General features: G+C 42.5%; 1 protein-coding gene across 4 annotated transcripts in view; it reads right to left on the bottom strand.

The window, feature by feature from the left end:
• Positions 1-18,637, bottom strand: part of Bmper (BMP-binding endothelial regulator) — a 245,153-nt gene that overhangs the window by 187,192 nt on the left and 39,324 nt on the right. For 2 of the 4 annotated variants that reach the window (XR_010053940.1, NM_001135799.1), the window contains exon 4: positions 648-730. Coding sequence is in view for 3 of the 4 variants with exons in the window: in NM_001135799.1 (NP_001129271.1) it covers positions 648-730 (83 nt within the window). In the remaining variant the exon portion in view is untranslated. Of the gene's footprint in view, positions 1-647; positions 731-9,986; positions 10,519-18,637 lie in introns of those variants that run through there. The other 2 variants (XM_006242715.5, XM_039081015.2) reach the window with 2 other exon arrangements.

The following is an 18,637-nucleotide window of genomic DNA, read 5'->3' as shown; positions in this document are numbered from 1 at the left end:
TAAACAACAGTCAACAACAGCGGACTCCATAGTTGCTGAACCTGTGGTTCTTACAGCTTGGCTCCCGCTCAACATCTTTTTGAGTCAAGGAAGGAAAACGCATCTCATCTAAGGGTAGCTCTTTTCTGCTCACATTACAGTGGTTCTCAACCCGCAGGTCACAACCCAAACGACTGTTTCACAGGGGTTGCCTCAGATCATCAGAAAGCACAGATGCTTACAATAGGATTCATAACCATTGCAAAATTAGTTAGGAAAATAATTTTATGGTTGGGGGTCAGCACGACGTGAGAAACTATATTAAAGATTCACAGCATTAGGAAAGCTAAGAACCACTGTGCTAACAAAGATTACTGTTTTGCTCCAAGACGATTTCACAGGAAGACATGAGCTCCCTGAGGACAGAGACACCTTCCAGGCGTTTTCCCAGCTTCACTGTAGCTGACGATGGTGGACAATTCCACTGAGTATTTCTACAAACACATCCTGTCCAATACCTACCCTGCACCTGTCCTCCTTCTGGCTAATGTCACAACAGATACATACAAGGATAGAGTTGTTCCCCCTTCCGTCTTCCCAGTCTCTTAGGAGACTCACTCGCTATTGACTGAAAGTAGCCAAGGAAGAGGAAAATAGTTCGGTTTTACCTGGCACTGTCTAAGGGCACAAGGCTCAGCTGGGCTTTGCCACTTGAAGGAGCTGTTGTAGGTTCTTCCTTCATGAGTACAACCTAGACAGGAAGAGAAAAATCCAAGAATGAGTGTGGCTCCTCTGTCTTTCAAGTAGAGGTTAAATATGTCACGGAAGCCAAGGCTACACCCATGGCAATATTTCCCACAGTACGTGTATCTGCTAGCCAGCACAATCACATGAAATTTTTCACAACTGACTCTATTAACCTGGCAGATTATATTTTCAGATAGAAAACTATATTCAACTCTCTTGGCCAAAATATACAAAACATCACTTTTATTTATGTTTAATCAAATAGGAGAATGCCGTATCTAAAACCAAGGCAGTGAAAGAGGATTTGATGTGAGAGTCTAAGAGTTCAGAGTTACCGAATGTCAAGAGAGAAGTATGAAACATGGCAGCAAGGAAAAGTGCTAATTAAAATACAGAGATTAATTACAAAATTCTAGTAACTATGACTTTCACTAGAACAAACTTGCCAAAGCTTACTTCCCAACTCAATCAAAGGGCTATGCCTTTCTAGGCCACTTTTGCTTTTTTCTCAGGTAATAACTGCAAACAAATCTGAAATCACTAATGTCGGCATTATTACGTGTTGAGACAATAGGCAAACTCAGTTCATACTAATTCACTGGCAAAAACAGAAGTTAAAGGTTACAGATCCTCACAACAGGGACAAACAGTTTGGCTTAAGGCCCTGGGGAAAAAGCCAAAGAAGTAACTAACGCATATAATTCATTCAGTCTGGATTCAGGGTTTACCATCCCGTGTGCTATGGCCAATACTTCCTGGTGAGATGCACCCAGGGACACCTGCTGTCACTGTTGCCTTAGGAGGTCACCAGACAGCCAGCTTTACCACGATAATTGAACAGAGCACACGGAACATGAGACGGCCATTACAGAGTAAAGCGGCTGCCCAACTCTTGCAGAGGTTGACTCCAACACAGCCTAGACAACCCAACCACACCAGCTGATCTGGTTCAAGACAGAGAGGACTCACCTCCTCTCAAGAGTCCTTTCAGATAGCACGCGGCAAAGTGTTCCTAATTCATGGTAACAGAATAATAAAGGGCTTGTGGAATTTCCAACAGATGTTTTCATAAACTCGGAATCCAGATCTGGATTTCCAAGGCATTGTGAATGACTGAGAACACTCAGTAATTCCTTGCTCTCCGGTGCCTACACATCAAATGACTCGAACGCACAGCTGATTGGAAACATATCTGGGGAACGCTTTCACTATATATTTTTTAATTTCCTTTGCATGAAGCGTTACGGAGATAAAGTGTCCAGCCACAGGAACCTTTAGTGCATTACAAATACTTATGCCAAACCAGGGATGAATACAGTAAATTTTCAACAATGAAAAGTAATATAAAATGATTTGGGCTAGCATAAATCTAACTGAGCAAATGCATTCGTGAGCGACGTGCCATGTGCCTGTCTGCTCTACTAATACAAGCTTGTTTGGATAATAAATAACTTGTTCCAAGTGATCGAGGCAGGGAAATCAGAGAACCAAATCCCATTCATGCTAAATCTAAGCAAATACAAAATGCCTGCCAAGTCGGCCAATCCAGTGGAGTCTCTGGGTGTGCTATATATTTTCATCAACTAGATCAAAAATGTAAAGACGGGGCGATTGTTTGCTACCAATAGGACAAGCGGTGATCTTGGCTTCTTACATGGAGGGATGAGACTTGGTAGAAAGGTTTCACTGGCTTGGGAGGAGGTGCAGGCTAGGCAACCCCCTAGCAGTGCCAGGCCATGTGCAGAGAGCTCCCAGGAGGAACACAGGACTGTACAGAATCTTCTACTCTGAACAGGACGGAGGCATCAGAACAAGCTGTCCACAGTACAGGGAACACACAGTGTCCTTGGCTTCCGGTAACTCTATGGGGAGAGTGGTTTCTCCACTGCTTTTGGATATGCAAAGAAAATCTGGGCAATAACATTAGAAAAATCAGACCAAAGGCAGATTGTTAAGTCCATTGCTTAACTTCCCTGTTAACATGTCCGTCCGCAGTGCCTGAGTCCGCACAATAGATTCCTCTGCATGATGGATGAAGGTGAATGGTGGAGCAGGCTCAAAAACCATCTGTGACACTCTCTGTAGCAAATGTATTCCATCCCTTCTCCTTCTCCACACGCTCTCACTAACCTAGCTGGCTACAGAGACTTTCCACACCAGCGTTAGCGATACCATTTCACAGGCAAGAGGTTCTTGGGAATATAATTATTAAACTCGAGATATCCCCACTGCCCAGTTCTTAGACAAATGTGTTTTCTTAGAGCAAGATATCAACGAGCAATGAGCTATGTGAAAACTTTAAGAGAACCTTAATATTACTTAGGAGTAATCTCCTCTTGAAAAAGTTTTGTAATGAATTCTATCTGCCACACAATTTGTGCCGATCAAAGAATAGTCAGACATTCTCTTGCCTACCACCAAGTTTAAAGTGAGCCAAATTATACTGTCTCTTACTGGACAGAAAAGAAAGGCTGTGAAAACTTCTAACCATGTTTCCAGGAGGGGCTTCTCTATTACCTTTAGTGAAAGAACACACTTTATTCTGTTTTGTCTCCAATTCAGACTAGCGCTTTTATAAAATACAGGAACAATGACTTGTTAGAAAAAATGCATTTAAAACATTACACGATGTATGAGCTTGCCTTTTAAATTATTACCTGCAAAAGGCATAAAACCCCTCAAGCTATAGTCAACGTTTCTAATTGTTGACTCTACGGTATTGTAGACCAGCATTGTTGTCTATGGGCCACTGGGGGTCTTCGGGGCCCATTCTGGGTGTTCCTGGAAAAATCTGTCCTGAGTGTCGGGAGCAAACAAAATAAATAATACAATTTGCTAAGGTTCTGATAGGTAGAGCTAGAGGCAAGATTAGAGATAACGCAGCTTACAAGTGAAAAAATATATATAGAAACTCTACAGTGTCTGCTCCAAATTACAGGGAGGTAAGGGTGAAACGAACTAGAAACCATACTCCAGGTGAAACCCACATTCTCTACATTCAAGTATAAGCCTCTTCTAATATTCTGCATTGAGCCTAAGTATCCAGGAAGCTAATTATCCAGGAAAAGAAAGAAGTAAGTGTCCTTCTTATAAAATCAAGTGATAATTGATGCAGCTGCTAAACGAAAGGGAGAAGGGGGTTAAAGAACATGGGAAGTAAGCAGAACTCAGGAAAGTGGGGTTTCTCCTTCTTCGAGTGTCTTTATAGGGATTTTCTAGGAGGAAGTTTGTAAGTATCCATTAGTTTCCTGCAGACAGTGGACAGTTTTTGAGAAACCACAAGCTTTTGAATAAGACCATCAGGACTGCAGGAGGTGTAATCAATTCTTTTCTGATAAAAAAAAAAAAATCCCTGCAATACACTTAAGCCAGCTGTTCTTCCTCCTCCCCGCCCCTGTCCAGGGAAGTTCTGGCAGCATTAGGAGACACTTCTGATTGTCACGTTGGGGACGGAGAGGGGCTGCAGGTGTCTTGTAGACACAAACCTCCCGAGGCAGCCTCCCACCCACAGGGCACAACATCGAATTAACCAAGATGAAGGTCAACCATACCAAGGTTGGGAAACCTCAATTGAAACCATCACACGAACAGCCTGTGTTCTTATGTCTAAAACAGTGTAAAATGAGCCCAGCTCAGCAGCTCCCAGCCTCTGGGTTGTGATCCCCAAAAAAACCACTGGAAAATAGAGATGTGTACATCACACAGCCTAACAATAGTTATGAAGTATCCATGAAAATAACGTTATGGCCGGCATCACTACAGCATGAGGAACTGCATTGAAGGGTCACAGCGTTAGGAAGGTTGAGAATCATTGACCTGAACATCTCACTCCCCCTCCACGTATATTCTTACTCTTGGAATACTAAACATTTTCAGAGTGAGGAAAAACTTCATAGTACTTTCCTTTTCTCTTGTAAGGAAGCTCTGCCTAGACATCCAGTCAACTCAGAGGACACATGGCGACGGGAACAAGAGGAATGTAAATTAATCGAAGCCACAGTGAAGCAATAAAACTCATTTTTCGCATTAGTTGCAACCTTTTTCCACAGCCGCCCTGTTCCGAGGGAGAGAGAATACCACACAGTTTCATTATCATTATTAAAATAACTGTTAAAAAAATCGCCAAGACTGTAAAAATGGCATGGGCCTTGTCAGGAGCCCTAGGAGCTGTTACTGGCTTCTCCATCATTGTCTAAAATCCTTACTTCTCACGTTGACAATGAGCAAAGAACCGGGCCTTACCCTTGCTGTTAATGTATCCCCTGGCACCTTACGTCCTAACCTGTCTCGGTCTTTCTCTCGTTCTTAGAACCCTGCAGAGGTTCCCAGAGTTCCCTTTCCCAATGAACCTCCCAGGCCTGACTACAAGTCCCTGTACCTCAGCCAAGGCTGCCCGACTTCCTTGCCCTTCTCTTGCAGATATCGCTGTGTTTTCCTTTTCTGGGGCCCCCATTCACTTTTATAACCTACTTACTTCCTCTCCTACCTGTTCCATGCCCCCAGTTACTTTTAAAAGCCTCTTTACTCCCTCTCATACCTGCTGGATGCCCACGGGTATCTTACAGCCCCTTCTCTCTGGCCTCCGCTCAGCTGCTGGATCCCCTGACCGACACTGCCCTGACAGGCTCTCTGGCTGTCTCCTGGCTTCGTCGACATCTGCCACTGTTCAAACTTTCAAGTCCAAGGCTTAACACTTGGTGAGCCACATTCAACCTGACTCAGGTTCCTCCACATATGGCCAGAAGATCTCATTCTGTCATTTGCACATGGCCTTCCTTCCCCAAATCTCCGCTGTTCCTTTGCCCACCCCAAAGGACACACGGATCATTCACTGGATCTAGGAAGCCATTCTCTCTGCATGCACAGTGTGTAATCGAGGGTCCTTCACAACACCGTGTATGTAGAAAGTACCCAATCGGTGCTCGATTTAGGTGGTATGAAACAGCAAGCGCCTATACACAGCTATTCCTAAAAACCATAGAAAACAGAAAACAGCAAAGGTGACATTCTTCAGACCTTCTATCTCCTGAGGCTCTCAGGCATATGGACCCAATTAAATTTACCTCCAGAAAAGCAAGTTTTTCCTGGATTAATGCAGATGACTTAATTTTCAACAGTGTGTCTTTTTTCCCCCAAAATCAACTTTGGTCTCGGAAATTTTTGTGTGCTCTTAGGTTATTTTATTATTGTTGTTGTTTGTTTACTTGACTTTGTTTATTAAGCTTTTGTCATATTTATTTAAATTAAGCCAGGCTTGGGGTCTCTGAAGTCACTTCTTCCTAGGTGGCAGGCTGAAGGAAAGAGTACAGACAGACCTGCCATTCTTCGCGGTTCCTGGTCTCCGACAAGACACCCCCACCCTTGGCCTTGGTCAATAAGCCCCAAATCACCCCAGTCCAATACAATTTTTTTTAATGAGCCACTTTTCAGAACTTCTCCAGAAACATCTGGAAGTATAGTCAGAGGAATAAACGTAAAGTCTAACTGGCCATTCGAGGGCTTAAATCGTGTCCTTAAGAGTTCATTTAGCTCAGGTTTTATTACTCTTCAAGGCTCTACCTGCATGAATCCTGCAGGCAATTTTGCTTATTTTTGTGGCTAATGGGAATTTTATGGCCAAACCATTTCCTTCATCCCAAGAGAAGTCAGACTCACAAACTGAGTTCCTAAAGAACGTTGTGGGCCCCCTCACAGAACATTCTTCATGGAACTTTCTGTTTTGTCTTCCCAACCAGGAATTTAATATATGACCTTAATTAAACAACAGACAATAGAATAAAGAATGGTAAATACCTGTTCTAAATGCCTTTCTGTTCGGCCACAAACCGTGCTAGGCTGGGGATCTTTTGACACAGGAAACAACAGATGCTAAGAACTCCGAGGACCAAATTCAAACACCAGTGGTTTGATTCACATGTTTTTGAAAGAGATAAATGTTTTACAATTTGGGGTGTATAATATCAGCCTAAGAAAATAATTTGTATTTGAGGACAGAAAAACATCAGCAGGCTCTTGGGATGAGTTACAGTGAATGTAGGCAAAAAGGTAAGAACAGAAATCTTTAGTTTCTCAAATTAATTTCAAAGAAATCAGTGAATACCACCTCTTTGATGAGTATAAGGAAGAAACAACTCCCCCCCACACACACACACCAAATGTGACTGATGTGCTTAAATTTTATATGAAGTGTTTTTATGGTTCATTAAATAAGCTGTTCTGGTCTCAATGAGAAAAAAAGTTGTTCATAAATAATCTAATACTACCTAGTATTATATTTTATTTATATTTTATAGTTTGTATTTTATTTTTAACTAATTAGTGGATTCATCAAAAGGTGTAAACACACAGGGAGGTATATATACATTGTGTAAACATAGTAAAATATCAAAACCAGGGCACACACAAGAATGCTGTCCACAAAGCACATTCACATTTCACCAATTTGTACATAGACATATGGTGTGGGTGTGTGTGTGTGTGTGTGTGTGTGTGTGTACACACACACATTTGTACATTTTTATAACCAATCAACTCACAAAACTGTGCTAACACCATGCACACCATTCAGCTTCTCGAGCTCTTAATTTACAGCCATAGTCACTCTGACTCTTGTATCCTGAATGACCGGTAACCAGTAGTCAACTACATCTATGATCTTATTATTCAGGAAGATTCTGTTAACGGCATCACAGTTTGTGTGTACATAGTATAAAATAAGCCTTTGAGACTGGATGTGTTCTTGGAAATTTTCTTCTGTCTCCATGCAAGTTATTGGCTCCAGAGATTGTCCCTCTTCATGGCCGCACAGAATTCCCTAACGTAGATATACCACTGACTGTACAAACATCCCCCAGGGAAGTATGTCTGAGCTGTTTTACTCATTTGTTTGCTTGCTCGATTGCATTTGAGTTTTTTCTTTTCTTTTTGTTTATAACAAATAAGACTGCTGTGCACATTGACTCAGGGAACAAATGCCAAGAATGACAAGTGCCCACTCAGTTTTGTGAGAAACTGTGATACTCACGATCAGCGTGACTAAACCATGTGGCACTTTTTTTCCAGCAGTAATATGGAATTTTCCACCTTTTAACCATCACTTGGCATTTGCATCTTTTAATTCATTTCTGTACATGAGTAACAATGTCTCAATGTGACTTAGATTTGCATTTTCCTGATAGGTAATAATGTTGACCTTCTCTTCATGTAATGAAATATCGCCTGTACTATCTCACAGCTTTCTCCCGTTTTCTAATTCTGATTTTTTTCCACCCCAGCATGTTCAGAAATTCTCCCAGAGAGCTCGTGTGCACTCTGTTGATGAGACCCTCGGCTCCTGGTTTCCTTTAGAGACTGTGCTTTTGATGTTAGGTCTCAAAACTTTTGAACAGTGCTAGGTCCCAGATATTTTTTCCTACAGGCTTTTTTCTATGTGTTTTTTCCTTCACAAAATTCTACTGATGGAATTTTCCCATGGTTTAGCACAGTACTTAGACTGTAATAAACATGGCTTTAATATTAAATTTTTCCTTACTATCCAAAAAGGCACCAAGATTCATTGCAGTAAATAAAATAAATATATATGCTTAATACTTTGCAAACTACTTGCTTGGCCTGTTTTTCACATTTCACATGAAAGGCTGTGATCAATTTTGACTTGATTTTTTTTGCATAATTTATAAGTTTTGGGTCTAGTATATAGCTGATTAGTTTAACTTATTACCTGGCGCTACCAAGTCACTCCACCACAAAAAGAATGAGAAGAATGGGTTTCTTCCATTTACTTTCTTTGTTTAAATATGGCTGGGTATGTTTTTGTGAGTACATCTCTAGATTCTGCCTAAGTGTTTCATCAATGACTAACACCAGTGTGTCTTGACCTTATATGAGCTCACAGTGCTATAGCTAATAGAAGTAGACTGATCTCTTCTACTTCTTTCTTCTTTTAACAATTGTTTCAGCTATTCTAAGTCCTCAGCATTTTCATGTAAATTTGGGGATAATCTCACACACTCACACACTCACACGCATTTGAATACTATTTTAGAAATTATTTACATGGGAATATTAGGCTTGTCCACACATCATCCAGAAGTCTCCCATAGTGAGCTAAGCTCACTTATGTTTGCCCAGCATCTCTCAATGTCAGGAAATATTTGTAAGAAACAAAAGATGAGGCCTGTAAAAATGCAGATTTCTGCAAAATTTGCTTTCTCTTGTCTGCTACCTCCTTGGCACGGGCTTTCATTCGGCAAGTGTATGCTGAACCTCACTGCCCAAATGACTTCAGAACTGTGTGAGCACCAGAGGAAGCTCACCTGATCAAATCTCAGAGCCCAACTGCAGAATCCTCTGGAAGGTTGTATGGCCCCTCTGACCCCATGTTAATTAGTCAGAAAGGCCTAAGTCTTGCCTTATTTAAAAGACAAGTAGGCAAGTGGGTTAAGAGAAAAAGCTACCCATTCTAGAAACCAGGCAAGATTGATGAAGACTTAAAGCTGTGGGCCAGAGCTATGGAAGAAACTGAGTATTATTTGGCAAGAAAAGTGGTTTTTGACTATTTGAGCACACATTCCTCAGGAGACAGAGAGAGCAATCTCCACATGCAGAGTCGCTGTGTGCAGAGAACAACTGATGTGGAAGGAGGCATTAGCAGCAGCTGAGCCAAGAGTCTCCAAGGATCCTGAGTCAGGGGATTATGGATTTTAGCTTGTCAACAATGGCTAACCTTCTGGCCCAGGCATTTGGGGTAAGGGGAACTGCCCATGTTTTCCCAATATCAGTTACTATTTGCTCTGCAAAATCTTCTATCTCTCTAATGATAGACCACAAATGCTCAACCGTTGCTCAGAGTACTGAATTGGTACCAGGAGACCCTGTTCTTTCTCTTGCATAGCAGATAAAACTAAGTAAGATTAGTGCTAGCCATATCTTTTCAGTTTTAACATTCTTGCCCTCCTTCACTTGGAGCTGTGGTGTAAAATTACATAATTTAGCCATGATACCACATACTCCAGGGGCTCCCAAGCCCGAGCTCACCAAATACCAGAACGTCTAGAGGTAATAAAGAGTGTGGATGGCTAATGGAAACCACTCAATGTTCATCAGTTGGTGAATGGAGAAACAAAATGTTGTTTTATGTACACAGTGGACTGTTGTAAAGACTGTGGAGCAGAGAAACAGCAATGCTGACTACAACCTTGAACACCTTCTCCTAAGTAATTAATAAGCCACCCAGGAAGGACAAACGTATGGCTACTTACGTGAGGTACCTAAAATAGGTAAGTTGACGGAAACCAGAAGTATAATAAAGGTGAGCAGGGGGTTGAGGGAGGAAGGAGCCATCGCTACTCAGCGGGTACAGCGTTTGCAACTTGAGGTGAGGGAAATGCTCTTGAAGCAGATGGAACTGAGGACTGGGCAGCAGTTTGAGTGCTTGCTCCTGCACTCTTCCACTGAGATGAGTCAATCGCTTTGTGTGACATGTGATTTGTCATGATAGAAACAATGTGGACTCACTCATCGAATGTGTGGAAATGGAGTTCAGCCACTTGACTGCTTCATGAGCTGCGATCAGCAAGACTTAGGAAGACATCATTGGTCCAAGGCGGAATAACCGGAAGTGGCAGAGGAGTAACCGGAAGTGGCAGAGGAGTAACCGGAAGTGGCAGAGGAAAGAACGGATTCCATCTTCATTTCTCAGCCCAAACCCCTTTTCATCTCATTCTCCAAATAGCTGGGTCTTTATAATTGTTTTTGTACAGACCACAGCCACAGAAGAGCCTTGTCTTAATTCCTAGAACTAGGAAATATTAGCCTGTCTGTTGCATTTAACAGCTCAGGGTGGTCTCGCGTGTAGAGGTTGGAAGTTGAGTCCTTGTTCTCCATTCACAACCTCATCAGAGCAGCCCTGCCGTGGCTCCCCAAACTCAGCAGAGGAAAAACTCATAGAGCAGTTCTAAGAATGCCCAGATGTTCCAGGGCATTCAGAGAGCTGCCTCCCATGTTCGGCACTAGTCAGCCAATGCCCACGCGTGTCTTCAGCTAAATATCTCCAGCCCTTTAACTACCACATGACATAAAGATACACTTAGGTTGTATGGAATTCAATGAGAAGTCAATAAAGATTCAATGACACAGAACTGGCCAACTCTGTTTGATCATTTTCATTCCGAGTTTGGCATTATTATCTATCATTTTAACTTGGCTTTTAGGTGGATCCGGTAAGGAGCTAATGTGAGTTGGTGGGTCAGGTAAGACTCACATGAGGTGGTGTAATGAGACACGCATTGAGCTGAAAAGCCTGCAATCTATTTCCACTTTCACTGTCTCTCTGACAACTCCCTTCTTCCTACCTCCAGTCACTTGGTCGCCACTATCTGGCAGGCACATGAGGTAGAGCTGAAAAAAACTAGGAGAAGTGGGAAGAGTTGCTGCCAGTTTAGCGGGAGCTCCAGAAATATGATAAAGAAGAGATACCCAGCTCTCACCATGTAGTCAAGGATGCCGGGAAGCAGTGCCTGGGGTGAGAGCTGCAAGAACACATCAAACTAGTCAGGTGGTCTGCGTGGAAAGAAATCTGAGCAGGGTAGACAGTGTGTGTAAAATGCTGTGGTGTTAGTCAGGTACAGAACACAGAGCAGCACTAATGAACAGCTCCTGTCAGAAGCAAAATAGAACTAAAGACGTTTTGAGGGGTGAGCAAACCAAAACAGCCTTGTGGTCAGGCACACTCCCTGTGGTCAGTCACACTCGACTAAGCAGAGGGGAGGAGGAAGGGACCACAAATAAGCGGACTTCCCTCTACCTCTCTATACCATTCTGCCTAGGTCCTTCTGCATGCCTGGATCTACAGTTGCTCTGGGTGGCTGGCAGAATGCTCAAATGTGTGTCGAGGTTTCTGCCCTTGGATATATATTGACCTTGTGAAATCCCTTCCTTGAGTGAGGGCACACATTGGAATAAGAGGGCTATCACTCTAGTTATTAGGATTTGTTACCAAACAGGAGAAAAAGAAGGGGAAGGAGTTTACACAACTGTAATTAAGTTCTCCAATCACATTAGTTTTCGTGTGTGTGTGTGTTGTCGTTGTTGTTGTTGTTGTTGTTTTGTTATCTTTTAAAAATACACAGCAAAACCTACTCACATTTCTGAAGCTGTATAAATAAAGTGAATTGTACTCACAGATTAAAATAAATACTGATGTCCAGGAAGCAGACTATGAATTTCCTGCAGCTCCAGAGCATAATGGGGGATAATAGCTTTAAAAGTTAAGCACTTCAGTGATTGAGAGGCGATGCAGCGTTCCAAGAGGTTTTAAATAATGGTAGAGTATAAACTCTAAACAGTGTAGGAAGCTAGTGGGGGATTCTGTATGTCTAGACCTCTCTTCTCTCTCTCTCTCTCTCTCTCTCTCTCTCTCTCTCTCACACACACACACACACACACACACACACACAGAGATATACACACACATACCACCACCACCACCACCACCACGAGGTTAGCTGCCAAAAATCTGGTAACAGAGAACATCTCCAGAAAAAGATACAGAATAGCAGGGTTACACATGGAAGAGAAACTTGCTTTATTGTAAACAAGTTTATAAACTCTTAATTGTATGAATGGATCCCTACTAGAAACATTTGAGCAGACTCTGTTAGTATGCGTCTATATTCTCACTCCCAGAAGTGGGAAATCTGCCTGAATCCACAAGTTCAAGACCTGTTGGAAGAACATAGCACAATGCCACTTTAGGGAAACAGCAACAGCTCTGAAACCAGACACACTCACACAAAACTCTTCTAAATTGTTTCCCTGGAACATCACAGTAGTAATAAACAATTACGGCTACCATTTTTTTAATCGTTAAGGGTAGCCAAAACATGCTAGCTAGTAACAGAAAGCCACTGGCTCCTAAGCCACAAACTGTTTTCAGTCACCTCCTCAAAGCTGCTCTGCCCATAAACTTCTTTTGAAATTGTTGGTCCACTTTGACCATTAGAGCCTATGAAGAGAGAAGCCATCAGAGAGACAAAGAGCTGTGAATTCTCATGAAGCTTATCTTTCAGGAAACAAGATCCAAGGAGAAAGAACGGCACAACAGTTAGCATCTGAGATCCCTTAGTAAGTACTGTCAGATCCCTAACCATTAATGTAGAATAATCCTGACCTGCACTTCAGGACAGCAGCATCTATAAAAGTCCAAGGTTGAGGTTGATTGAGCTTGGTTGAGGTTGGTCTTTTCTTCCAAAATCATTCTGTTGGGATTCAGACCCAGGACAAGTGGCTGAGGTGCCTATTTAAACATACAAAAGCAGACCTGGCCTCCAGGTTCTCCCAGCATCCCTCAGTCCCTACCTGTTACAGGGCATGGCTGGCATAACCCCACACTCTACCCTGAACTTTCCAGCCCGGGGGCGGGGCTTCCTCTGCCCCAGTGACTCTTTACTATATAATCCAAACATTTTGGCTCTCTCTCTCTCTCTCTCTCTCTCTCTCTCTCTCTCTCTCTCTAGCTCTCACTCTCTCTCCCTCTTGTTCTCTGCATCTCTCTTCTCTCTCCACATCTCTCTTCTCCCTGTGTGTACTTTCTTTCTTTCTCTTCCCCTTCCCCACCATTTCCCCCTGCATGGCAACTTCACTGACCGCCTCCTGTGTGGGGTGGTGAACTCATCTGAAAGCTGCCACCAATACCCTTGCTTTTATACTTTAATTTGGCTTAAATTGGCTCATTTCATCATTAGAGAATACTTAACACCTTTTCTCAAATGCATCCACAATAGTTTGAGTAACTGAGAGTCAGATCTTCCACCCATAAATAGGCCCTTCCTTGGTTGTATAAAACCTGGAACAAGCACGTCTATGTGGATCACACACTGACTACCTGGCAAATTAGTCAGGTCAAGGTAGAAGGAAAATAGAAGGTGGATGAAGGACTGTTCTTTGTTTAGGGAACAGTCAGCACGTGGTGGCTATGATTGCCAAGAGAAGTTTGGCTGGAAGGAAATAACTTTACGCGTATCCTGTACTATTTGAAAGGTACCCCATAATTAACAGAGTTCATGTATTACTATTACTCATGATCTTCTCTGACTCTTTTAACCAGTTTATACAAATGAGTCCAGTTCCCTTATGATTCCCAGGTATGCAGCATTCACATTTATCAAGACCTAGGGAGAGCTGGCTTGAGATGCAACTCTCTATTTCACTCCTTCTGTCTTCGTTAGGGTTACTATATAGGATGAAACACCATAACCAAAAGCAAGTTGGGGAGAAAAGGGTTTATTCAGCTTACACTTCCACATTGCTGTTCATCAGCAAAGGGAATCAGGACAGGAACTCAAACAGGGCAGGATCCTGGAGACAGCAGCTGATACGGCTGGAGGGGCGCTGCTTACCGACTTGCCCGCCATGGCTTGCTCATCTGACCATCAACCTAGGGACAACACCACTCTTGGTAGACTAGGCTCTTCCCCATCAATCATTAGGAAAATGCCCTACAGGGTTGCCCATAGCCCAATTCTCAACTGAGGTTCTAATCTCCCAAATGACTTCACTTTGTGTCAAGTTAACCTAAAGATATCCAGCTTCAATTCCTTTTGTTTTCATGAGACACCATGAAGTGTGTTTCAATAAAATATGAAAGTTAAAAACTGGAATCCATGGCCTATAATGTACTGAAAACAAGGCAAAGCACAAAGGAACCAAAGTCCAGATTGTGGAAAATAAACACAACTTAATAAAGGATACACTATTTTTTTTCCGTCTTTCATCAAAGCAATGTGTACAATTAATATTTCATGTGTTCTATGAAGAAAGAGGATAGAGCTTGACCTGTAAAGTTTGAAACACAACGTATTCATTTATGATTCCCTAACATATATTCAGATAACAGATGCATTATTGTTCATAAAAGAACTCCAAATTAAAGGGTGATTTCAGTCCAAGTAAACATGGAGAAGCTGCCAAAACCATCTGCCTGGCTTCCAGTGATCTCATCTGTTTTCATCAAACAACATTGAGCTTTCTCAAATTAGGTTAATCTTTCGCCTAGTTATTAGGCCATTTGGATACAAATGTATAACCATTATTAATAAGAAGAAAAACAATCTTGAGAGCATGCTAAATCTTTTGCTTGAAAAGAATTAGTTATAAATTACTGGCCTTTACTTTAGGGATTATTCTGGGAGGGTTGGGGATTTAGCTCAGTGGTAGAGCACTTGCCTAGCAAGCACAAGGCCCTGGGTTCGGTCCCCAGCTCCAGAAAAAAAAAAAAAAAGAAAGAAAGAAAGAAAGAAAGAAAGAAAGAAAGAAAGAAAGAAAAAAAAAGAAAGAAAAAGGGATTATTCTGGGTTCATAAAAGTTAAGAACAATCAATTAACAGCACCATCCATAACTAGCTGGATTATGGCTCAGTACAGCATTGGGTCAATGAATGGATGGAAGATCCAGTCAGTAAGTAGTGCTGGGAGTGCGTGAAGTTACAAACACATGGTGACAGCCTTTCTGAGGACACTTTCGGAAGACTGGACGGTCACAGTTTTGCCCTTCAGCAATCTATCCACCCACTTCCTCTTCCATACCAACATAAGGTTCAGAGGAAAACATCTCCAAGATAAGACTGACTACAGTATTGTCCATCCTTTCACTTCACCAGGCAAACAAAAACTTAGTTCAAATTAGTGCTGATACAGTAGACCTGGAGGGAAGCCGGGGAACTGGTATCTTAACATAGTCCCTGGATGACTTGGAATGAGAACAATTGCAAAGAACTACTTCACGCCTTTGTGTAGACCTTAACCTTCTCAGGAGTTAGCCTTCCACAGACTAGTTAGTCCCTGTGATTGTGACCAATTTCCTTGTTCATGATGAGGCATTGCCTGTTCTACAATAGCTCCTCAGGCTTGTTTCCTGATCCCTTGTCTAGCAGCTACCGCCTTTCCTTTCCTGCTCACTCTAGCCTACCATCCTGAGTAGCCCTCTCTGTTGGCAGGCATTGGAAACGTTGACACTCTGCTGATTATTTCACTTGTCTGGGCCCTCAGATTCCTTAGACAAAAAGCAAAAACAAACAAACAAACAAATAAGGAAGAGAAATCACCTCACTGTCGTGGGGATTACTGGATGAGCAATAACGTCCTACTCTGGTGTCCAGTGAGAGAGTAAAACAAAAGCCTTGGCACTCCTTGGAAAATAACGAATGGGGGAAAGGTCTTAAATTCATCAGATAACCACACCTCATAACCCAAGGGATCTAACAGGGAGACATTCACAACGTTCATGGACCTTGGGAAGACAGCTCTCGGAAGATGCATGGATGTTTTTTAAAGAATGAAATGATCAACATTTCCAAAATGATGTTTTCCTGTGAGAATGATGTCATCATGGAGATCAGACTGCCTGATCAGCCTCTGGCCTATAGCAAAGGAGAGCAATCATTCTTAAAGACCCATAGAGAAGAGGTAGGGCCGTAGGTCCAACACACAAACATCAGAGTGCGTTACTGTTTATAAAGGGATAGAACTTAGCTTTGCATGATTATAAATGAACTATCTTAACTATAGAAATGGTGCCAACACATAAAGAGCTCATAAAATAAACATAAGCATAAATCTGGGACCATCCATGACACTTTGTGGTGGTTTCCGTGAGAAGGTACCGATAGGCTCGTCTGTCTGAATGTTTATCCCCAGTTGTGTAAGACGAATTACACGGTATAGCCAGTCACAGGAATAACGTCAGTCAGGATAGCCCTTCTTTACTTCCATAACCTATATTCTAATTTCAGCTAATTCTAGAACTGTGCTTCCGTATCCATAAAAACAGGGTATCTCCAGCTATCGTTCCTCATCACTTAGGGACAAACGGCTTACAAAATCTGAAGGAAATGCTTGGGAATTTTCCCAAGCCATGTAGTACCACCCACTGTAGTAGAGCACATACACACCTCCCCAGGCCTGGACTCCTAGGTCACTGTCTTCAAAGAACTACAACACATGCACACGGCAAGCCTTACAGGTTGATTCCTTGGCTGCTCGGTGGAAGCTAAAAATCATAAACATTTATCAGAAGAGAGATGTTAAGTAAATTATCATACATCAATTCCACGGAATCCACCCGACAACCGAAAAAGGCCTGAGCTGGCCTGGGAAAACTCCTAACTCACATGTTATTGAGGTTTTGAAAGCACACTAAACTGGAGCATGTACGTACTCCATCTCATTTCTGTACCAGTAAAGTGCACAAGCACAACTGCATCATAAAAACCTGCAAACGCTCTGGGATGGTCATAAGAAATTGATAACACTTGTGTCTGAGCTGGGTGGGTTTTTGTCAGATCAGAAACACTTGCTTTCCCTTCCTGTTTAAATGCTCATTGTGTTAATGTACTAATGTGTCGGTTACCTAAAATTAAAAGTTAGTAGAACGATGTTAGGAAAGTGACTGAAGAAACAGCCAAGAAAGAAAAATGAAAAAAACGAAAACAAAAACACAAAAAAAAAAAAAAACAAAAGTGTCCCAAGAAACAATGGGAGGTAGTTAGTCAGTTTGGGGATTCAAACCCCGCCCTCCCCCACGTTTACTTATTCACACAATTGAGTAACGCAGAGACCTTTGACACACGTTCCCCAGCATGCCAACATCTGAGTTAGATTTTCTTGGCCATTATGGGCTGTTTGGCTTTGGTTCTCATGTCATCATTCTAAAGCTTTCAAAGCGGAAAGGGAGCAAAGGGTCAGGGAAAAACTATGGCCTCCCGGCTACCCAGCATAAGTTCCCCACACCAGGGGTGGTTGGCTGGGATGGATATTCACACTCATCTCTGGAAGATGAGGCTGACACATCCTCAGCAGAAGGTGTCCCTCTATTCATGCCCTCCTTCTGGGGGTCAGGCCTGCATGGGCACAAGCAGGGGTAGGAGGATGGTCTCAGTGGAAGCTTAAAAACAAAGCCACCTAGACCCATAGTTACCAAGACAACATCTATGAGTTAGATGGTTGGATCGCCTAGTTCTGTCCCTGTCTCTGTCATTAAGCAGCTCTGTGATGCTAAGCACACTGAGAAAACCCCTCAGAGTCACCGTTTTTTCATAACACAGAATGTGACTCAGACAATGCCTCTCACGTTCAAGAGGATGAGTTGGTATCTGGCTGCAAGTAACTGCTTCCTCAGGACTTTGCACTCTCTATTTGGATAAAGAAAACAGTCTTTGTAATCCACCATCACTACTAGCAAGGTATTTTAACCGATTTTCCCCAGTGGTCCATGGGCTCTTGAGGAACACTCACTATGCACGTGATTCCCTAAGGAGGAAGAATGGCAACAACAGATTTCCTCACCAGACTGCTTTAGGGCTGCTTCATCCCATTAGCAACACCAGGTTTCAGCTTTCTGTATGTTTAGCTAACAGAGCAGTCCCACCCAGGATGGCTAAGAGCCAGCTCCTCTAGGAGGCCCGAGACGCTCGTCCCCCACCCATCACTCAGGTACACATCTCTGTGAAAGGCCTGAGGAAGCAAGCGGTGTCGCAGAATGCAGAGTGTGCCTTCAAGGTAGAGCACACTCAACCAGTTCACCATTACAGTGTGTTAACTCACAGGAAAATCGAGAAGTCTGATTCTCTAGTATATACAGTATCTGCCTTTGGTATATTATATACATATTATATACAGTATTCCCAATCAAGAGTAAATGTTTTGACTCTGATACAATGTTTCTTAAACATCACTTGATTCTGAACTAAAGCATTAGCACAAAGTGCTGTATGAATCACCACTGTGTTGCTCCAACTGCGTTGGGAAAGGCAGCAGCCTCAGTGTTAGCATGGAGATGCCCTTGGGAGGACTTAGCAGGAGCCCAGCTGCCACAGCTGGCTTGGGACTTAGAGGACACATTAATGACCCATTATTGT

The sequence above is a fragment of the Rattus norvegicus genome, chromosome 8, assembly GCF_036323735.1.
Source record: "Rattus norvegicus strain BN/NHsdMcwi chromosome 8, GRCr8, whole genome shotgun sequence".
Taxonomy (NCBI): domain Eukaryota; kingdom Metazoa; phylum Chordata; class Mammalia; order Rodentia; family Muridae; genus Rattus; species Rattus norvegicus.
Note: the sequence above shows the minus strand (reverse complement) of the source record. Positions and strands in the feature narration are given on the sequence as shown.